The sequence below is a fragment of the Apiospora phragmitis genome, assembly GCF_038363925.1.
Source record: "Apiospora phragmitis strain CBS 135458 chromosome Unknown utg000010l:1.0-9815664.0:1.0-9183399.0, whole genome shotgun sequence".
NCBI lineage: Eukaryota > Fungi > Ascomycota > Sordariomycetes > Amphisphaeriales > Apiosporaceae > Apiospora > Apiospora phragmitis.
The window spans coordinates 2,323,388-2,344,913 of NW_027117409.1; the positions used below are offsets into that span (position 1 = coordinate 2,323,388).

General features: G+C 54.0%; 8 protein-coding genes across 8 annotated transcripts; 4 read left to right on the forward strand and 4 right to left on the reverse strand.

Moving 5' to 3' along the window:
• Positions 1–172: 172 nt before the first annotated feature.
• PG994_010482 (uncharacterized protein) lies at positions 173–5,364 on the reverse strand (the record flags this gene model as incomplete). The annotated part of the gene is made up of 3 exons (XM_066861891.1): positions 173–1,741; positions 1,799–2,439; positions 2,667–5,364. 3 exons carry the CDS (start codon positions 5,362–5,364, stop codon positions 173–175), a joined length of 4,908 nt encoding a protein of 1,635 aa, XP_066711001.1.
• A 746-nt stretch (positions 5,365–6,110) lies between these two features.
• On the reverse strand, positions 6,111–6,920 carry PG994_010483 (uncharacterized protein; the record flags this gene model as incomplete). Its single annotated transcript, XM_066861892.1, has 2 exons — positions 6,111–6,612; positions 6,691–6,920. 2 exons carry the CDS (start codon positions 6,918–6,920, stop codon positions 6,111–6,113), a joined length of 732 nt encoding a protein of 243 aa, XP_066711002.1.
• A 1,392-nt stretch (positions 6,921–8,312) lies between these two features.
• On the reverse strand, positions 8,313–10,216 carry PG994_010484 (uncharacterized protein; the record flags this gene model as incomplete). Its single annotated transcript, XM_066861893.1, has 2 exons — positions 8,313–10,109; positions 10,172–10,216. 2 exons carry the CDS (start codon positions 10,214–10,216, stop codon positions 8,313–8,315), a joined length of 1,842 nt encoding a protein of 613 aa, XP_066711003.1.
• A 1,186-nt stretch (positions 10,217–11,402) lies between these two features.
• On the forward strand, positions 11,403–13,016 carry PG994_010485 (P-loop containing nucleoside triphosphate hydrolase protein; the record flags this gene model as incomplete). The annotated part of the gene is made up of 4 exons (XM_066861894.1): positions 11,403–11,623; positions 11,706–12,191; positions 12,255–12,486; positions 12,543–13,016. 4 exons carry the CDS (start codon positions 11,403–11,405, stop codon positions 13,014–13,016), a joined length of 1,413 nt encoding a protein of 470 aa, XP_066711004.1.
• Positions 13,017–15,253: 2,237 nt separating this feature from the next.
• PG994_010486 (uncharacterized protein) lies at positions 15,254–15,733 on the forward strand (the record flags this gene model as incomplete). The annotated part of the gene is made up of 2 exons (XM_066861895.1): positions 15,254–15,345; positions 15,487–15,733. 2 exons carry the CDS (start codon positions 15,254–15,256, stop codon positions 15,731–15,733), a joined length of 339 nt encoding a protein of 112 aa, XP_066711005.1.
• Positions 15,734–15,978: 245 nt separating this feature from the next.
• PG994_010487 (Def1-like protein) lies at positions 15,979–17,650 on the forward strand (the record flags this gene model as incomplete). The annotated part of the gene is made up of 3 exons (XM_066861896.1): positions 15,979–16,447; positions 16,486–16,988; positions 17,033–17,650. 3 exons carry the CDS (start codon positions 15,979–15,981, stop codon positions 17,648–17,650), a joined length of 1,590 nt encoding a protein of 529 aa, XP_066711006.1.
• Positions 17,651–18,616: 966 nt separating this feature from the next.
• PG994_010488 (uncharacterized protein) lies at positions 18,617–18,904 on the forward strand (the record flags this gene model as incomplete). The annotated part of the gene is made up of 1 exon (XM_066861897.1): positions 18,617–18,904. The coding sequence occupies one exon, from the start codon at positions 18,617–18,619 to the stop codon at positions 18,902–18,904; it is 288 nt and encodes a 95-aa protein (XP_066711007.1).
• A 733-nt stretch (positions 18,905–19,637) lies between these two features.
• On the reverse strand, positions 19,638–21,289 carry PG994_010489 (uncharacterized protein; the record flags this gene model as incomplete). The annotated part of the gene is made up of 2 exons (XM_066861898.1): positions 19,638–20,311; positions 20,407–21,289. The coding sequence occupies 2 exons, from the start codon at positions 21,287–21,289 to the stop codon at positions 19,638–19,640; spliced, it is 1,557 nt and encodes a 518-aa protein (XP_066711008.1).
• Positions 21,290–21,526: the final 237 nt, after the last annotated feature.

A 21,526-nucleotide genomic window follows, 5' to 3' on the forward strand; every position in this document is an offset into this window, starting at 1 on the left:
TATGCTCTTATACTCCAGGCATTGCGGATACTTTCACGATGCGACAGTCTGCGTTTTATACTTTAACATGTCATATTAACATGTATTCTTGTCACAATCTCACTAGTGGCGTCTTCCGATCTTGTTTGACCTGTAATAGCCACCGCCGACTCATTGGAACCGTCATTGCCCATCACCGGTTGGCCGGACTTGACTTTCCATTTTGAGCCCCGTGTTCTCGACCAAGGCTTTCCAACTCAACATCTGTTGTCTTCACTTTACCCTTCATGTGTGGTCCGCGAGTATTTCTGTATCCGGATCCAGCCGAGCCAGTCTCTTTGACCTTGGTCGTCATGTGAGACGCATGCTCTCGGCCACCTCCTCCGGCATCAGGTTGTTCGTCTGCCGACGAGTGATGATGCATACCACCTCGTACTTCTTGCTGCTCGAAACCTGCATATGGCTGTACCTTGGGCATTTGATGCGACTTGTGGTCCTGCGAGCTGCTCCTGACGTAGGCGTCCTGAGGCGGCTCATCAATTGACGAACTCTCCTCTCCTTCTTCCTGCACAGTCTGGCCCATGACACACTCACGCTCGGTGAAGAGCTCAGCTGGGTATGAGGCATGGCTATGACCAAGACCAGCTCCAGTTGGCCCAATGTTGCCTGCCATGTGCTTTTGGTCGCCCTCGTCGTCGCTCGATGTATCGCTCCTCTTGCTGCGTAGGCTCCTCTTGCTGACTTTTCGTACAAGCTCTCCGACCATTGCACCACCCCGGTGCAAATCTCCATATACTACCATTCCTCTGTGCCCAAGCTCAGTGCGAGCTTCTCCCAGTGCCTGCCGGTTGAGATGAGTTCCCTCATCGATCAGTCGATTCTTCTTGCGGATCTCGCTCCAGCGAGTCAAAGACCCAAGCTCAAGAATGTTCATTCGTCGGCATTTGTCCAATGGATTGCCAATGACGAGGGGCCTCCATCCAACGTCCTCCTCGGGTATAGCATTCAGGTCTGTACGTCCATTGGCTTTGGCTTCGGCGATTGCGGATTTTCGACGCCGGAGACTGTCTCTGCGCGCTTGTGTCCATTTCTCCATCTCAGCTGTCCTCGAATCTGGAATGATCGGAACATGCCTGAAGCGAATGAGGACGCTAATCAGCAACAACGTCAAGAAGAACAGGATAGCGGCAACTACGCCTGTTGCAGACCTTTGCCCAAGGTTTCTCCGAGCCATGCCGCCAATCCCAGTGGCTCCAGCCGCAAATATGAAGCCAAAAGTGTGGATGACAGCATAGCCTGCTGTGACTCGTGGGAAAGAAGAGTAATTGGTACGCTTTTCAGCATTCTTCAGGCTTTTGGAACGGCCCGTCATGCCAGGCTCGAGATCAGAACAGTCCCACGCCTCCATGAGCATCCCGTTGCATTCAGATATTGCTAGGCACGACAGAAACCCTACCAATGCCGCAAGGAAGCAAGGGACTGCAACGGGGATGGGAGGGCCGTACGAGAAGACAGCATACATGGTACCAGCAATTGGCAGCACAAGGATGAAGATCGCCCGACGCACGAGATGCGAAGTCCAAGCCAGGTTGCTGCTCTCGGTCATGCTGTTGGTGGCAACAGGATTGTATCGCGCTCTTGAGAAGACGTTGGCCTTTTGGAAAGGCACGGCGACAAGAGCACCGATGGCAACAGATGAGACTGCAGCACCAACTAATGGCGAATGCAGCCGATAATACCTCGACGTGAGCGATCCGAGTAACTACATCCATCTGTCAGCTCTGCTGTGTGGCTACTGATGTTGATGGCTCAACCTTACTACGATAATCAGGACGATTTGGGCATAGATCCAGGCCAAGTATACCGCCATTGTGGCGAAGCCAGGCTGTCGAAGCATTTCCAGCGAAAGTGCAATGCCGTGATAAACTTCCTGGCCCCACCACTTGGGACCATCTTTGACACGATGCATCATGATTTCTCCTCGGGCCACTCGTCGAGAAACCTGGTCCCCAACCTTGACTTCTGCCACGGATCGTCTCCAAACGGAGCGACGAACCTCAGGTGTCAGCACATTCAGTATGAGTACGCTGGCGATCAGTATAATGCTGATGTAGATACCCCATGATGGCTGGAGGGTGTTGATGACCAGCGCACCAATGAGGAAACCGAGCCCAAGAGATCCAATGAAGCACCATGTCCAAATTCCAAGCCATACACCAAGCCCTCCGCCGTGCCTTCGTACGTCGCAATAATCTACAAGTTCGCCATGGGGGTTCCGGCTCATCAAGGAGGCGCCAAACAAGTCCGTCAGTATGGAGTGGAAGTTCATACTTGCAAAGCCCAAAGCTACGCCCATCAGTGCCCTGGACAATAGTAGTGTCGTGGTCCAAAGGCTGGTGTAGGTGATCCTGGGGGTACTGATCGCCAAAGCTTGAGGAAAGAGCAACGGCATCGCCACCGCTAGGCTAGTCAAGATATATGGTTTACGACCATGTAGCAATGGAAGAGGCCAGCAGAGGAATGTTGGGAATGCCATGCCAAGGTATAGGCCAACATTGCCCAGGATTGCGGAGTGATTGGTGTCAACGATGAAGTACTGGATGGAGGGACAAGTCCAGCATAGATTCCGATGAGAATACCTATCAACGCAGTGCTGATGCACGCCACAGTGGCTGTATAGCACTTACGTATTGGGGACCAGTCCCGGGCTATAGGTTGCCTTTTCTGCGACTTGGTCAAGCTGAACTGCGCGTCACGAATACTGACGTGAGATCTTCCTCGAAGGCTGATGTTGCGCAATTCGTGTGCTCTCTTTGCTGCTGACTGTCGAAGCGAGGCTCTCGTGGGATTGGCAGTCGAGTTATGGTGAGGATGGTCTGGAGGATTCGCACCAGTGCTCGACAGTTTGACGGCGTTTCGTTGTGGTAGCGGCATGCCGAAATCAATCTTATCATCAGATGCGCCGCCGTCCAAGCTACATGCGTCTGCTTCTATTTGACGAGTCTCAGTATATCTCTTTTGGTGTTTGTGAGGAATACCTGGCAAGTTAGCGATTCTGCCAAGGCTTTTCGAGCTCCCGCGGGAGGTGACCGGCGGTTGATGGAAGACTCGGATGTATTCACGGACTTCTCTGCTGTTTGGTACGTTTTCCTTGGTATGGGGCTTGCTGATTCTTGTTGGATCGTCTTCAACATATACATATCGGGCAGGATAGACACTGTCTCGTCTCAACTGGCTGTCGGGTGGTGGCATTGGCAGAACCGGGCTGGGATCCCTTTGTTGTATGGATCGCATATGTAAGCTTGATTTCCGGCGAGGCAGATGCGGCCCCGTGACCTGATCCCTGGGTATTCCAGGGGGTAACAGGCCCTTACGCTCTATTGACCTCAGAGGGAGAGCTTCACATCCATGGGTCAGTCCCTCAACCGCTCCAATAAAGACTATTGGTGGTGTATGAAACCCTGGCATATGATCATCGTCTTCACTCAGGTCACCCAGAAGGCTTTCGTGGACACTGGCGGGCCGCGAAAGGTCAGACATGATGTCTTTGCGAGCATACCAATGCCGAGGATCGAGTTCCCCGTTATCGACGTGGCAATGACCACTTGGTTCTGTGACATTGCTGGCAATGTGCAATGCCTCGCTAAGCAACTGCTCCAGATTTGCCATTGCGTCGTTGATGGCATCGGCATCGGCGGCATTCTTTTCGGAGAATGTGGTGACTGCTGTCAGGACTTCTTTGCCGGGGGCATCTGAGGAGTCTTGGTGGCTATGCTTCTCGTGTCTTGGGTGCATTTTCTCCGGCAACTGCGTCAGTTGGGGCTGGGATGATCTTTTATATTTGAGAAGCTCACGGAGCCATTGTGTCGCACGTCTCGGATCGAGTCCTTCTGGTAGAAAGGATTGGGCTTCGTGATTTGGCTTGTTCTCCTGGCTGATTGTCTCCAGTCCCCGTGAAGCATGACTTGTCGATCTCCGCCTCTGTGTCGACAGCTGCTGGGACTCAAGACGTTCTTGCAATGCATGAACGCTAAAGGAGCGTGTGTTTGACCCTGGTTGTTGACTCTCGTACATTGACTGTGGCACTTTGGATATGCGCTTGACAGTGCTTGTAGTGCGGTCGCTCTCCTCAAGCGCCTCGTTAATCAGGCTCGACTTTGCCGAAGGCACAACTGGCGTTGGCCATGGCTGTTTGGAGTTATCAACGTTGACCAGGGGAGAGCCTTCAAGAGATGCTTCGCGACTTCTCAGGGGCGATTCTTTCGTAGTCCCCTGTGTTTCGTTCTGGCTGCCAATGCTTACAGGAATGTCACCCCAGTAGGAGGCTACCTTGGAAGATTCCTCTTCTTCGAGTATGGGGTGACCCGTTAGGGGAGAATTGAATGAGAGATGCGAGATCGACTGCGGGTCTTCGGGAGGTGCGGAAATGGCTGGTTGTTCGACCTCCATTGAAGGCCGATCCAATAGTTGTGTCACCTTCGACACAGGGTGATGACCTTGATGTGCATGCGACTCAGGGCGATATGGCTTGCTTGATGGAGGGTCGTATGTGCTTCGAGTCTGGTGAACGACAGGCATGGTGTCACCTTCGTCGGCCGGCCGGACCTTAGAGATCCCTTCATGGCCAGAGTGCAATTCTTCCTGCACTATGGGTTGTATAGCAGGCCGTACCTTTGTCATTGCGCTGTGGTCTCGGTGGAAATGTTCTGAAACGTCGACTTCTGCTTCGCAAATATCCCCACCAGTCAAAGTGCGGAAGACTCGACCGGTAATGATCTCAGGAGGAGATAACGAGCCTTGAGTCTCCGGGGTTCCGATAGGAGAGTCACGCTCTACCTCTGTTCCTGCATCGCAGAAATCTGCTCCGCTCACGAGTCCAAGGTGGTGGACTTTTGAGTGAGCACCAGGGGCATGTAGGGTTGGATCAATACAAACGATGCCAGGAGGTTTATGGTCTTTGCTATTCACATCAACCACTTCCCGATCGATCTTGTCCGATGAATTGTTCGTTGTCTCTTCCTTGGTTGATGAGGGCGTCTTGACTTTTGTTGTAGCAGTATGGCCCTCCTTTTGGAGGGGGTCACTTTGAGTTAGTATAGGAGGCGCAGGTATATCCTTTTCGGAAGAATGCTGCTGGGATACCTCCGACTTCAACAATGCATGCCGGGAGGAGGCATTCTTCGAACCAATGGATCGAATGGAATCAGGCCGCATGCTAGCAGTTGTTAGAGACATATTTGAGGGAGTTGGGCGAAGACTGGTCTTCGGAGAGACGTCAACACCGTGCAGTGGCATTCGGTCTAATTGGTGTTGGGTGGAGGGATCTTCGAAATCTGTGATGGAGCCCTGCTCCCTTGTCTCTGCGTGGTCACCTTGCTGATCCATATCGTAACAATGGCCAAGTCAGACTCTAACAGAACTTGCCTGGGAAGGTCGTGGTAGTCCAGGTAGTCGATTGCAGACTCCGATCCGCCAACGAGGGAACGCCGAAATGGGCCCAGCTTAGCCGCGGTCACACGCCGTCTTGCAGGCGGGGCGCTCGAGGCTCGCCGCTCAGGATCTAGGATCATCAAAGATTGGGGAGGATTGGGTAATCATTGGCGATCACTGAGATCGGGGAAGTCCAGCAGTGAAAAGAACCGCGGACATAGGGGAGGGGTATGGCTAGTGGCCAATATTGCCTGAAGCTGCTATAAGGATAAGTCGTAGGTCGACGGTGAGGTTTGAGATAAGGTGAAGAATTTGAGGACTAGAGGAGACAACCCCAAGGATTTTTGCAGAGATGTTGATGGTTATTAATGGTGTAAGTCGGTTCCCACGAGATCGAGGGTATTCAAGTACGTCGATGTCGGCCACAAGTCAATCAATGTGCCTTCCTGTCTGCCAACTAATACTAAAATTGATGGAAGCGACTAGTTGCACTTGTCAGGCATTTGCACCTTCCCTTTGGACTCAGGCTTAATTTGGACACCGTGCTATGAGGACCAATACAAACGTTGAGGACTATCTCGGACCTAATATCGCATCGAGATACTGCCCGTAACATAACATAGATCTACGTATTTTAGAGTATGCGAGACTCAAATTTGCCAATTTTCTTCCCCATCAACCTGACACTAGTATAGAGGAGCCTAGAGCGCAGCACTATCTAAGTGTTTCTGGAACTCGGAGTCGATAAAAGGCACCGTGGCATCGCCGAAGTCGGTAGTAGAAAGAGCGTTTTGTACCACACTCGTCAAGCTCTCCCACGCGACCAGGGGCTGCTGCTGGCCGACGGAGGCGGTGAACCCGAGCGAGTGGTCCAGCAGGCCGATGATGCTGAAGTACTTGATGAGCACGCCGCTGTCCTTGAAGGGCGGCTTCGTCGTCGTCGTGTACTTGCCGTGGCCCGAGGCCGCGACGCCGAGGACCGCGGCGTCGAGAGACTCGGAAGCCAGCCACACCACTATCGACTCCCAGTCGTGCCGGTGCCCGATGCCCAGCCACGATTCCCACTCGGACGGCTCGTCTTTCGGCCAATACCAGGCGTACATGATGGCGTGGCTTCCGTTCACGGTCGCCGCGCGCGAGTAGATTTGGCCCGTGCTGGCGAGGCAATCGGCAGACGGGCTACCCTTGGGCTCGAGACCCTCACTATTTCATGCATCAGTATATGGTATTTTGTGTTGGTGGCCTATTTCAAGACATATAGGGGGAAGCTGCTCTACGCACTTGGTATTTCCCTGAGCGTCAACAGCTGGGTAGGGAACGCAACCTGAATCGCGAAGTAGATACGGCTTGTATTTCAAGTACAGCTCGCCAGCGGTGCCTTCCGGCACCGACTCAGGTAGGCCGACGATGTCTCCATTACCGATGGGGTCGCGCTGCTGGACAGGTTCGGCGAGGGCCTGGGCGGCGAGAATCGTGAGCCCGAGAGCCTTGAGAAGCACGCATAAACCCATGGCTGTACGAGTAGGTCAGTAGAGAGAAAAAGCTGGGTAGTGGTTCACGTATTGATGAGCTTTGTTGGTTTCTACTTCGAGTAAAAGGGGCACGGAGCCTACACGCTGGTGGTGCAGCAGCCGTTGCTTTTTTTATATGCTCGTTCGATTCATAGTAAGCAAGGCTGCTATTACCACGGGCAGATGCGATACACATGCACCATCAACATGTGTTCCTGAGATGCATGTCGTAGCCTGGCTCACCAATCAACATTGCTTCTTCAGAACCAGGGGGCCATGCCAAGTCCGGAACTGTCGCCCGACCGTAATTACGCATGACTATGTACATATGCACGTTCCCACCCCCCTTGGTGGAAAAGCAATACTACCATCCGAATCCTACTCAATCTTGCCATCCACCGTCAAACTACAGGGCTAGCTGGAGAGATACTACGTTACCTACCGACTTGCCCGAATCTGATACCGAGCCATAATGACAGGCACAATCCCCCTGATGTGGCTTTGGTTGGGGCGTTGCCAGTCCTTGCATCTAGGCTGAGCCGGGGTTACGCGTTAGCTGAGATCGAACTGGCCAATACAGCCAGCAAGGTTTACACGTGGGCCGGCTATGTGAAGCCAGGATGGTCTCATAACCAAGATCAAGAACAAGATAGTTTTGTTGATAAGTTATTGAATACACGAGGTTAAGTAGGGTTATAGCGATAACTTGTTCGTAAGGACTTGATCGAATAAGGACCAGCTCGTGTCTAAGACCCTATGTCCTACCCATAGCCAAGGGGCGCCAAATCTTCTCTCCGTGCTAATATAAGGCTGTATTTGTGATCTTCAGACTGAAACGGCCGAACCCATTCCAGAACACCATATTCCCAATGTTAGTCCATCGAACTGGGTGGGCTTATTTATATACAGAGGGCATGACCAAGGTGGCCTTGGAACCTGTTTTGGAGAAAGGCGAACTACGCCTGCTCGATCTGGACATAGCTAGCTGGGACGCTCTTGGTGGCCCCTCCCTTTCAACCTCAGCCCATCCATCGCCGGGGTCATCTTTCACCAAGACAAAACGTTCACCTTCAGTCATGTTGTGTTCGGCGTCGGTTTGTGCTGTGTAATCGTACAGTGCCACGGCGTATTTGAGTTTCTTAGCTCCTCGGCGCGGAGCAACAGCGGGACCCTTCTTCTTGCCAACAGTCCCGATTGAAGAACCCGAGTTGGAGTATGTAGAAGCAGGGCGAGCATTTAAAGACGAGCCGGTGCCTTGCGGCGCGATTGGGGCCGGAGCGCTTGGGAGGATCTCAAGGTACGTTGCAGGCACGAGACCTTCCTTGTACCCGGCGCGTACTTTAACCCAACCAGAGCCATCTACGCTAGCTGTTAGCAAAGTCTCAAATCAAGTTATACATAAAAAGGGGGTTTCATACCATCTGGCTCTAGTATCGTTACATCCCTACCCCCAGGAACCGAGACCTCGCTTTCACCACTGGCATCAAATGTATACAACATCTTGCCCTTCTGCTCCTGGTTGGACGCCGCAGAGCCATTCGCAGAACTGCCGGGCAACTCACTAATGTAGGCGGCTGGTGGCGGGGCCACTAATCGACTCTTTCGTGTGGTGGATATCGAAGGTCTTGGGCCTGATGGTTCAGGGGGGGCTTCTTCGGTAGGCACTGGCGGCCCGGAGATGGATCCGCTCTTCGAGCGGTTCGCACTTGCAGCATACCCAGAACTGAGGGAATTCATCGTATTGGAGCGGCTGAGCGTTGGTAGCTCCGCAACGTGATCTGGAGTGCTCGTGGCGGGCTTCAGAAGCGTGCTGGCCGCGGTCTGCCGCTCAGATTTGTATTTCTTGCGCTCCTCTTTCGATAACTCGCCAGGGCATTCTGCCGGCACCTTCATCTCGCATTTGCTGTGACAAGTGTAGCCGCAGTCTCGGCAGTCGAAGCCCTTCGCGGACAAGCCCCAGATTCTCTCTCCGCAGAGATCGCAATTGGTGGGAATCTTGAAAGTCTGTGATTTGAAATTGTGGTTTTTCGCCCCCAACGTCACATCGCCAACAGCTGCTGTGATCGTGGACGTTTCTACCTCGGCCGTTAAGCGCTTTCGGTCGACTTGATGCAAATCTTCCTGCATGGCAAAGATCTGGGTCACAACCTGGACCTCATCCTGTTGCTCGGTCCCTTCACGAATGCGTTGCTTTACCCTCTTGACGCCCTCGACTTCCCTGCGTTTCTTATCCACTTCTCGTCGCAGATCTCCCAGCTGGCTCTTTGACTTGTTCAAGACATTCCTCAAGTAAACCTTGGCAGAGTCATCGGTGACCATAGTGTCGTCGTCATGCCACACGGGGCTCGGTTCGAAGACTTTGTCGGCAGGTTCCTGCCATGAGCCCAAGTTGTGTCGTATATACATCATGCTGTCAAGGTGGGGTAGGTTCCTCTGTATCTCCTGGTTCATATGCCCGACTTGCTCGTTGCTCTGCTGCAGCATGGCGGATTCCAGGTCAGCGGCCACAGTCCACAGTCCGTTCAGTTTCATGGTCTTGAATTCCGATAGGTCCTGCAGACTGTCCATGAGCTCTGGCACATATTCGTGATAATATTTCTCCTTCTGCTTGTTGGTCACATTGATGGTTATCAAGTAGGTATTCTTCACGTTGTTCATCTCGAATATCTGCTGCTGGTAATTGCTTTGGGCCTTGGCCTTGTCGAAGGCCGATTCGGTCTTTTTGCGCTTGCTTTCCACCTCCTGGCAGACTGAATCGTATTTGCCCTTCGTCTTCCGTAAGCCGGCGTACGACGAATCCCTTTCGCCCTCGAGTTTGTCTGCATATTCGACGTGGCGTTTGCGCAACTCCTCGAACTTGGAAGAGTAGAACTTCAGGGGGTCGGCAACCTTTGTGACCAGCTCGTTGGCATAGCGTTCGTGTTCGTCGCGAGACTCGAGAGTCTTCAGTTGCGTCGCCCACGTGGTTAGGGAGGCGCTCTCCAAGGAGCCAGGGGTCATGGCGGGGGTGTCGCCGACGCTGAGGCTGGCCGACTTCTTATTCTTCTTCTCGAAGTACTTCTTGGCGAGGGCGTTGAGACGGGCGCTGTGCTCCTTCTCGAGGGCGCTTCGTTCGCGAAAGAATTGTTGTATGTCGTCGAGCCAGGCAATGCCGTTGGCAACCCACACGTTGGCCGGCTTGAAGCCATCCTAGTACCGGTTATCGATGGAAGCTCGAGGAACGTAGGTCTGGAACAGAGACATTGTCGTACCTTTAATTCAGCGCCGAAGGTGGGCGCAACCTCGACTTCGGCCATCAGTTCGCGATAGTATCGGGAAGTAGCGGGGTTAATGCAAGCATGCGAAAGAGCCGGGTAGTTAAGGTAGATAGGTTGTAAGCAGGTGGTATTTGAATGAACAGGTTTCTATTGACCTAAGTAGAGTTTCAAAAAGAAGATTGGCTTCAGTCCGTGGATACTGGCCTTGATGACGGAGCCATAGCAGATGTGAATAATAACACCACGACTTCTGGTAAAGGCGCAACGTAAAATGTTGTCGTGTTTGGTCCAAGTAACGTTCAAAACGTCCCTGACTTGAGCTGGAGGTTCGTTGCGTTGCTGCCTTCCCAGCCTCCCGCACTTATTACTCCCGTAAAGTGAACCCTGGAAGTAGCGAAGTAGCCCATGCAATTGGAGCCCAGGACTGCGGTTGCGGCACCCCTGGCCAACGTTCAAAACCTACACCTGGGCAGTCTCAGACTGCAGCTACGTAGCCAGCCGCACCACTCATACGGCCATAGATGTCAGTCGGTCAGTCCTGTTTAGACGTATGTCGTTTCTCAGTATTGACTCATCTCTCAATGTAGTCTATTATTGCCCGCCGCTCACTTCCAATGTAGGCCTGTAGGGGCAGGGAAGCTAGCTGAGCCCGCGCCACAATCAGAGTAGAGGTGCAGTGGCCTACTGCTGAGAAATGGCCTTGTGACTGTTTCTGGCTGCCTTAGGTACCGCCTACCTCACCTTCAATTGACCCCACCAAGGCTATGTACTTAGGCAAGAACATACTACTAGCTACCCCGCCAAATCGCGAATGGAATCCATTCGTAGCTGCCATCGTTTCAAAACATTGAAACCAACCAAGGCTCTGCTTGCTTGACCTTTCCAAATTCCGTCACGTCAATCTCAGAATAACGTTCTCTTCACCGGTCACATTTGCAAGGCCATTTTTTCCAAGACCACAGCGAACGGGCCCTGGTAGGTACCTTCTGCTTGCAATCACCGTTTTTCATCCTGTAACTGACATGGTTTAATCTGTTGACAGGTCCCCCCCATTGTTACCCGGTCACTCTGATCAAACCTTCAGATTGCAGCTTCTCCAGACCGCCCACGCCATCGAGGAGAGCATCCTGGAGTTCGATCTTACCTTTTGCGCATTTCACGCAAACCCACGCGACTTACAATCTCTCTACGATACCCCGCACCTTACTTTGCACCAAGCTCGACAATGTCTGACCTCGCGAGCCGCATCACGGCCCCCGAGCCGTCGGCCGCTCCCAACCAGGATATGGGTGATGTCGAAGCCGCTCAGAACGATGGCGCTGGCATGATCGGAGGCGGCTCTGGCCTGCAGGAGGTTAATTATGACGTCGAAGTCAGCCTCAACGAGCTGCAGCGCGACAGCAGCAACCCGCTCGGTTCGGCTCACACCTTTGAGGAACTTGGACTGTATGTGCTACTTCCCACACGTAATATTGATATGTATACTTTATTGCGCATTGCATTGACTGACTGTCGATTCTTTATCTAGGCCCGCTGAAGTCTTGAATGGCTTGATGGGTATGCACTTCCAGAAGCCCTCCAAGGTCCAGGAGAAGGCTTTGCCGCTCATGTTGACCAATCCTCCCCAAAACATGATTGCCCAGTCGCAGTCTGGTACAGGAAAGACCGCAGCCTTTGTCACGACTGTCCTCTCTCGTATAGACTTCAGTCAGCCTGCGCAACCTCAGGCCTTGATCCTGGCCCCGAGCCGTGAGCTCGCCCGCCAAATTCAAGGCGTAGTCCAGACTATTGGCCAGTTCTGCGTGAGCTTGGTGGTCGCTGCCGCCGTTCCAGGTGCTGTGGCCAGAGATACGCGCATAGAGGCAAGCGTTGTCTGCGGAACGCCTGGAACCGTCATGGACCTGATTAGAAGACGGCAATTCGATGTGTCCCAGTTAAAAGTTCTGGTTATTGACGAGGCAGACAACATGTTGGACCAGCAGGGTCTAGGTGATCAGTGCGCCCGTGTGAAGCAGTAAGTTATTGGAATTGCTACACGCATGGCTTACAAACACTGGCTAACGCTGATTTTTGAAAGGATGCTGCCGCCTACTGTCCAGATCCTACTATTCTCGGCAACATTCCCCGACGGTGTCGTCAAGTATGCCGAGAAATTTGCTCCCCATGCCAACCAGATCAAGCTCAAAGTCCAAGAGCTTACGGTCCGTGGCATCTCTCAGATGTTCATGGACTGCCCCAATGAGAGCCAGAAGTACAGCATTCTTTGCCAGCTCTACGGTCTGATGCAGATCGGCTCCTCCATTATTTTCGTCAAGGCAAGTAATGCAGCACTAAATGCCGAGGCTCATACTGACTGTTACTGCAGACACGCGAGTCCGCCAATGAGATTATGAAACGCATGGTGGCAGACGGTCACAAGGTGACGGCCCTTCATGGAGCATTCGAAGGCGGCGAGCGAGATGCACTCATCGACGAGTTCCGATCGGGTCGCACCAAGGTCCTCATTACGACCAACGTGCTGGCTCGAGGTATTGATGTCTCGAGCGTGTCAATGGTTATTAACTATGATGTTCCCATGAAGGGTCCCGGTGAGAGAGAACCCGATCCTGAGACCTACCTTCACCGAATCGGAAGAACCGGTCGCTTTGGCCGTGTCGGTGTCAGTATCACTTTCATCTACGACAAGAAGAGTTTTGATTTCCTTCAGCAAATTGCCGAGAAGTACCAGATTGACTTGATCCGACTGGTTCCTGACGACTGGGACACGACGGAGAAGGAAGTCCAGCGGGTCATCAAGTCAAGCCGCGCGCAGGCTGGCTTCAACCCAAGCGCTAAATAAGCACCAGTCAAACAGGACACGCTCGTTGCGAAGACGGTTGGTGCCACGACAATCAATAAAACCTACCAAGATGTGTCGTGTGCGCCGGTATGGACTAGCACAGGCAACTACTCCGACGGAAACAAAGAGGCGATCAAGACACTTATTGAGGCAGTCGAGGGACACCGACCTCTCCGGCAAAGTAGCAATCGAAGGGAAATGCCTGGTGGCTGGTTTTGCTAAGCTGAGTCGGTCGTTGGCCGACTCTCAAAAGGAAATGGGTTTAAAAGTGATGAGGAGACCATGTTGCTATTTTGCCGAGCAGAGACAAGATTAGAGAAACATGATGATGAGATACCACAAACACAAGCTGAAGTACATAATGAAAAGAAAGTACAAAGCCTATGGATACATGACTTCTCTTGCACTAAGTGATGATATGAATTACATACCCTGCCCATGAAAGCGCCTGGAAATAGAAAGTATGCCTGGCCTTACCTAATTGCTTTTGGTCTGGAATAAAAGCACTGCCAGTAAGTATAATAAGAAAAACGCCTTAAATATGGGGGCTTACATAGATAGAATCAATAATATGTAAGTTGGTAGGAATGCATACATATGTGAACTGTGCTTCGCCTTATTTCTCGCGCTGGATATTCTACCATGGATGCGGTGCGGCACTGCTGCATTTTATTCTCTTCTACTAACCCACCCATGCAGGGAAACGGAGCAGTGTTGGAGTCGCAGATGTCAACCGGAACCGACATGACACACAGGAGTTGCGGTAGCATAGGGGGGATATGGGATATAGCGAGTATGCAGCTGGCATCACATCCAGTAATCTGCTTCCTGCGTTGCGTGAAACAGAAGAAAAGCACCTTACCTCCTTGACGCAAGCGATGACTTGTCGCAGTCTTGCAGTCGATGACATCGAGCACTGCCACTATTGGCCGGACAGTTACGTGAGATCCGGCCTGGTCTAATTGTAAGCGCCCAGCTCCCGGCCACCAAACCGGGAGAGTTTTTAGGCGCGCGCAACCCGTACCACCACACCCAGAGAGACCTGAATCTTCATTCTTCCTGATGCTGCACAGCCCACACGCCATATCTGACAATAGAATGCAGCCAATGGTCTAAATTTACCATCCGCATTCCCCTCGCAACTCGCAACTCTCCATAAGGCAGACCCGCCGTGCGGAACCCCGTCGTGACCTTAGCGATGCTTCGGGTTACTCTTCAACAACCCGCCCAATCATGTCCGTAGACACTTGCCGCTGATGGCTCGCGAGTGAAAATGGGCGCCTCTTCATCCCGGCATCCTTGATGCCTCAACCGATTTCCGGACTGCTTTGCCATGACGCAACTTGCATATTCCGCTGCTGCCGGCGCTCTGCTGCTGCCATCTGTAGGGCTAAGCCTGGCGCGATCTGAAGTACCTGCAGCATTTTGCTTCCTATTTTCACGCCTGCGTAATATTGGTAGACTATGCCACTCATGTCATGTACGGAACGATGTGGCTTCTTGCCTACGTCGCTCCAGCCTGGCCAATGTTGGCTGACCTGTACCTCTTCTGACCGGCCTTCATCTGGACCTCTTCTCGCCCCCCCTTTCTCCAGCGCAGGGGCAGATTACTGTCTTCTCACATTCTGCAACAGCCAGCAGTTCATGCTTCTCATCCTCCCGCTTTCGCAATTTGTGGCCATCTTTGTCAGACTTCAGCTATTCTCTTTTCACCAACCCTGCTTTCCGTTCTGTGGGCTGTGCTAGAACCATGTTGAGATGCCGGGCGTCTCCAGGTAGCCTCTTTTTACATTCATAGGTTAGTGATATCCGATTTTATTTTCCTTCCACCTCCCAAAAGACCAAATATCGTCCGGCCTTCCCTGAAACATTCTGGTTGCTTGCCGACCCCAATCAAGCGCCTGTGTTGGGCCAAACAGCCCCGAATACTAGGCAGTTGTCCTGGCTACGAAGACTGCGAGACCGCTGCCTTCTCAGAACATGGCAAACCACGGGCACAATCGTCGAAGAATACAGAGTGTTGACACATCTTCCTAGATGTTTTATAGAATGGCTCTCAAGCCTCTATATCGACGATTACTGATATGGACATCAATATCAAGCGCCATCACATACGAGACAATAAACCTCCCATCAGAGGTCGCCCATCTCATCCCGGACTGCGCCTTACCTTGCTTCGCGTCCCTTATAAAAGAGACCAACTTTGCATTTATATGTGGCTCATCGCCCTCGTTATCATGTCTCTGTTCCACGAGCGCATATTCCCCAGACAGCTATACGATAGGGAAGCGGCCCTCCAGTGTATAGCTGGCCTGAATCAAATTGGACTGTGCGATGGATTTCCAGTCGGCTGTGAGTGATTCTTCTTTCATTCGATAAAACGTCGAGACTGATACTTCGTAGCTCCGGGCCAATCAAGCTTATAGAATGTGTCATAACCAACCGGGTGCCTTGCCAAATACTCATCCAGTACTATCCATAACATTATCACTTCCGGTATCTTGGTCAACGGTTCCCACGATCACTTCGTCCAGAATGAAGCCGAGCAGGTCGGCCTCCCAAACCACGCCAAGTACGACGACAACAACAACAACAATAACAACGTCCTCGCACGTACCGACGTCAGTGGTAATACCTGGGACGCCGACCCCTACGCGTCCGACGCCCAGCTCTTCATTTTTCACGAGTATCACCCCGGATGCCACGGCATCCAGTGAGCCTCAGCCTCAGCCGACGAAAGAAGCATCGAACGACAGCTCGGGTCTTGGTACCACCCAGATAGTGGGCATCTCTGTCGGTGTTGGCGGCGCTGTTTTCCTAGCCCTGGCAGCAATACTGTTTGCCCGGTGTATGAGGAGACGGAGGTTCCAAAACTTCGATCAAGAGGGCTTCATTGCTGTCGACGGGAAGGGATAGCATGGGTGCGATGAGTGGGATCTCCAGCCACCATGGGAGGCTATCGATGGCCACGGCTCGACTCACCAAGATATTCCACATCTCACCGCCCGTCCACAACCCGCAATCGCGCCAAGAAGCTCAACCGTCTCCTACTAAATCTAGCTTCAAGCTCGACCGGAACACTATTGGCCTCGCCATATCACGGCCACGGAGTGAGGCTATTTTCAAGAACAGCCCCGTAGTACGGCCACAGCCTGCGTTGCAGAGACAACCGTCTAGGCTATTGCCGCCAAAACCCACGAGGCCTCCGAGGCCGAACCTGACTTTGAACATACCTTCTCGAAAACCCGTGGCCCCAGCATCGGCTCAGCCTCCGCCAACCGATAGGACGAGTACGATGACAAATGTGACAGGATTTGCGGATCTTGACATGGAAGCACCGGAGAGCGCCCAAATATGGCGGCCACCGCCGTCTGATCCCCAGTCCGCAACGACCTACTATGTTGCCGACAAGTGGGGAAACTGGGTGTTGAGTAACCGCACTAGACACTCCGAGCTGCGCAGGTGGCAGAGCCTGCGGAGCTCGACACGTATACGCCGTTGACCAAGTCGCCCATCGAGAAGCGGGAGGAGGAGGCCAAGGCAATGGCGGTGGCCATCTCGGCGGCCGCGTTGATGCCTGAAAAGCGGAGGTCCAGAAGAACATCACGCCCAGGCCAAGGATCTGCGGACAATAATGCTTCGCGGCGTGTCCCGAGCTACTACTTGCAAGGCAGTCCCGCAGCCGGACGTTCACTCACACGTCCTTCCGGGCCATCGGGAACAGGAACGGCGGATAGTGTAAATCGCAAGAGGATGGAAAGAGGGAACTCGAAGGATTCAAGGGGTTCAGCAACTACGATGGACACGTCTTCCTCCTATGGACCGTACGATGAGGACTCTCCGGTCGAGCCTGAAGTCGGACGGCTCTCCTCGTTGTCTCCCGTGGTGGAGTCTCCCTCTCCCACCACCGGTCGGTCACCCGTCCGGTACCCGAAAATCCACGGTCGCTTAGATGGCGCAACCATCCGTTTTGTCCCGCCCCCTAAACGGCCCGACTTCACGGCATCGCCGCCTAGGCAGCCGAGCCCAACGCTCGGCGCCGTGCTTCCCGTCCGAAGCTCGCCGTCCGCCTATCCTCCTCCCCTGAACCCGCGGCGCCCCTGGCAGCAGCAGCAACAGCCAGGCGAATCGGGGCCGTCTCCTCTGGCGTCAACGTCCGGCTCGGGGTTCTCCCCCAACCCAAGCCCAAACCCCAGCCGTTCCCTACTTTTCCGGTGCCCCCGCTGAACATCAACCGTCCGCGATCCACGCCGGGCGGACCGCGCCCGGGGAAGGCGGGTCAGAACCCGCCCCGTCTCGACACGCGACAGCCACCGCTGCGGCCACAGCACATCTCCTCGTTCGTGTCGCCCGTGAGCGCGGCGACGACGATGAGCTCGGCCACGAGCTCCCTCCTGGCCAAGCGGCTGGGCAACGAGAAGGCGGCGGCGCTGTCGCTGGACAATGGCCCGCATAGGAAGCCAGGGGGCCCGTGGAAGCGACAGAGAGGAGGAGGGCCCAACGACCCAGGCCTTCTGAGTCCCGACATGGCCAGCATGAGTACGCCGCGGACTCGGCTGCCGGCGACGCCGACATGGCAGCCCAGGTTGACGCCTACACGACGGGGCGACGACCTCTTTTTGAATGTGCAGTAAAAGAGAAAGGAGCCCGGCTTTTTACGCATGACGATATACTTTTTCCTTTTTTTCCCCTCCCCTTCTCTTGGCTTATAATATCATGCGTTTCTTTTAAGCAAGCAAGACTCATACCTACCTGGTCTGGATATATACCCCCTACATCCTTATTACATCTCACTTTTATTTGTAGTGTCTCTGTCTCTCTTTCTCTCTTCCTGTATAACAACAACACTTAGCATATGGGCACTTTCATTATTAGCTCAAAATCATACGGACGGAGTTTATCGGCCGGTGCTTTTGGTTGGGGGATGCAGAAGCATCACACTGGAAGGTGTTCACGAGGAGTTCAGGAATGGCTTTGATTTTTGGGGGAAACAAATTTGCGTTCGTTTATGAACCATCGCCGGTAGAAATCGAGCTGGCTATACTATGGCTTGCGCTCGTCCTTTTTCTTTTGGAGAGACACAAAATGTAATATATATTTGATATACCTCAGGTAGATGAGAACGGCGAGTTCGCGTCTTATTTCGACCATTGCTCAATCTCAATCTCTGTTACTGGCACGTATTGAAGCTTCAGTATTAGTGCAGTAGCCCCGAATCGCAGGTATTGATTAGAAAAGTAACTTTTAGGGGACGAGGTGCGCTAAGAAATCCATCAAATAGCATGGGGGGAGGGGTCCAGTTCCGCAGTGGGGCAGAATTTTTTATTTCCCCAGCATTTGCTTTCACTTTCTTGACTCTTCAAGGCCAGGCTTTCGCCATTCACACCACAGCCCAAGAAGAAGATAGTGGCGAGCCAATCTCAACCGTGTCTTTTGAAGTCGCAGAAGCCAACTCTTCTTGACAAGCGGCAGCCTACGATTAATTGCCTGCCCGGATACATATCCACCCACGCCCTCAGCGCAACAACAGCCTGTACTACACCACCGCCACCTACCTACCTACCTACCTTTTTTCCCTTTGCCTGTCCGCCCTGTCCGCCATGGCCCAAGGCACCGTCAAGAAGGCCGCCGCGGCGCCCAGCTTCAAGGCGACCAAGTCGGACGCCGGCAAGATCCGCAAGGGCGCGCGCATGCACAACAAGAAGAAGGCCACCAACGCCGACCGCGTGCAGAAGAAGCTGTCGTCGGGCCTCGTCGCGCGCACCGAGAAGCTCCTGGGCGAGCGCGCCGGCCACCTCGAGATGATCGGCAAGGGCCGCGACAAGACGGGCAAGAAGGAGAAGGCGGCGGCGGCCAAGAAGGCGGGCGGGAGCCGCAAGTTTGGTTGAGGAAGGAGGAAGAGGAAGAAGAAACAAGAGAGGGTGGACAAACAGACTCGCCGGCTCGTTAGTGGAGAGGAGGGAGAGGGGGGGTAGGATTGGTGAAGGGAGGCGTGGGGAGGGTAGGAAGGCATTGGATGTCTGCATAAGAAGGGAAACAAACACGGAGAAAGCGATGACAAGCGAAGGGTATCTCGAGTACCTCATCCAGGGTCCTTGTGTGCCATGATGCTTGGGCGGCAGTAACCTACAGCGTAGCAAACCTCGAGCATTGGCGATGGTTGATGTTTTTGAGAATGCGCTGGCATACTGGAAATTGAGGCGCATATTCGCCTCTGTCAAAGAGAGGGCTCGAAAATAGATCCCTAGATCTCCAAGATCTGTTATATTTCTCCCTGGTACCACAGATAGCCCAAGCATGCTGCGCCGTCATGCTTGCAGCCATTACAACAGGCGACATGGGATGGCTAAAGGCCACCCTCCTTCGGAGCCATTTAAGCCGAGGCGTGTTAAGCTCGGAAACGAAGAATAAACAACGTTGCTTGCCTGCACAAGATTTAGGTTTGTCGCAGCTCGAGGGACGACGTTTGTTTGTGCCAATTAGACCCATCAATACACTCAATACGTCTTATTTGTATATTTGTATGCTGTCCATAATGATTACAAGACCTGTGACTAACTATATACATCGAACTGGTTGTTCTGCTTCGCGCTCTCGTGAAGTACATACTACACGATACTTTTAGCTGTCTTGTGCTCCTGAGATATATTTCGCAAGAGATCGCCTGACCACCTCCAGATCCTCGGTGACATCGATCTTCCAGTTCGCTACGGCGACTCGCACAGCTTTCTGACCCTTCCATTTCGTCCCGGAGACGTACCATGAGCCCGTGGCATTGATGGCCTCCACCAGGACATCGTTCAGGGAGTCCGCCTTCGCCCGGAACAAGACGCAGATATGCGTGTCGCCTAAATCCGTGCCGCCGCCCTGCTGCTGCTCCTGCGCCTGCCCGTCTGGGAGTAAGAGGTAGTCCGGCGAGTCCCACACGACCTCGGCGATGCCGCGGGCCAGTCGCACCATCCGGGCAAACATGTCGGCCAGCCCCTCCCGGCCCTCGCTGAGGAGCACGGCGTAGGCGGGGAGGGCGCGGAAGCGGCGCGAGTTCTCGAGCCCGATGTTCAGGGGGCTCTGGATGTCCGAGGCCTCGGAGCACAGGTACGCGGCGTTGGGGTTCCGGCACACGCTGGTCAGCACGGACACGTTGCGCGTGAAGAAGACGCCGCAGTCGTAGGGCACGTTCAGGAGCTTGTGGCCATCGACCGTGATGCTGTCCGCGAGCTCCAGGCCGGCCGCCGTCTGGTGCAACCGGGAGAACTCGTCGGTTTCGGGGAGGGCGCGCGCGAAGATGCCGAAGGCTAGAAGAAAAATCACGCGTTAGAACGAACGGTTCCAGTGTCAAGTCGTTTTTTGGACAAACGCCACTCCTTGAGCCAATTCTTTTAGTCCTTACCGCCGTCGACGTGTATCCATGCGCCGTATTGATCTGCCATCTGCCGCAGCCTCTGCATGTCCTCGAGCCCCTGGGTGGCGGACCTGCCAGTGTTGACCTCTCCCGCGCTGAGGGCGATGATGCAGGCAACGCCGTCCTGCTGGAGTTCCCTCTGCGCAGCGTCCATGTCTATCCGCCACGGCTCGTCGGCGCTGTGCGGTAACTCGTGGACGGCCGCCGAGCCGAGCCCGACGATCGACGCCGCCTTGGACAGGGAGCTGTGCCCCATACTCGTCAGGACCCGTATCTCCCTGACACCGGCATGCAGGCAAGCCGCCAGGATCCCGAGCTCGCTGGCGGTCTTCTTCTCCTGGCCCCCACCAGTCGCCGAGAGCCTCGCGGACAAGACGCCCTCGCGTCCGCACGCAAGGCCCAGGATGTTGCTCGCGGTGGCCCCCGTCGTGAAGGTGCGCCCGGCCCACTCCTCCGCCCGCCCGAGGTGGAGGACGCCGAGGAGCATCTTCAGGGCCGCGTCCTCGACCTCGGTCGCGATGGTCTGGTCGGGCAGGTGCACCTGCACGTTCTGGTCGTAGGCGCTGGCCAGGTTGTCCGCCACCTCGGCGACGGGCAGAACCGCGCCGGTGACGAAGCCCCAGTACCGGCTCGAGCGGTTCTGCCCGTTCAGCGCGGGCGCGATGTCGTCGAGGAGATGCTCGACGGTCGCCTCGTGGCCCCAGCCCTGCAGGTACGCGGCGCCGTGCGACGGGCTGGGCAGCGAGGCACGGGCTCGGCGCAGCTGAGCGGTTTGGGGGAGCGTCGAGGGCGGCGCACCGCTATTGGACGACACGGATGCGCGGATGCGTGAGTAAGCCTCCTGCATGAACTCATCGCTTGATGCTGTCATCTTGGGGAACAAAGATCTGACTCAGATGCTGGATGATGGCGCAGCGCTTGACAAGCTACAACCAACCTGACCTCTAGAGTTCTGGTGTAACGAGGTATGTTGGAGAAGCGTGTCCTCTAAGAAGCTCTTGTGGTCTTGTGCTAGGTGATCAGACTTTGAATGTAACAAAGGCATTTGTTTCGAACGGCATGTAAGCATCGTGTAGATGAGCTAATTATAGGGCCACCTGTTATGTTA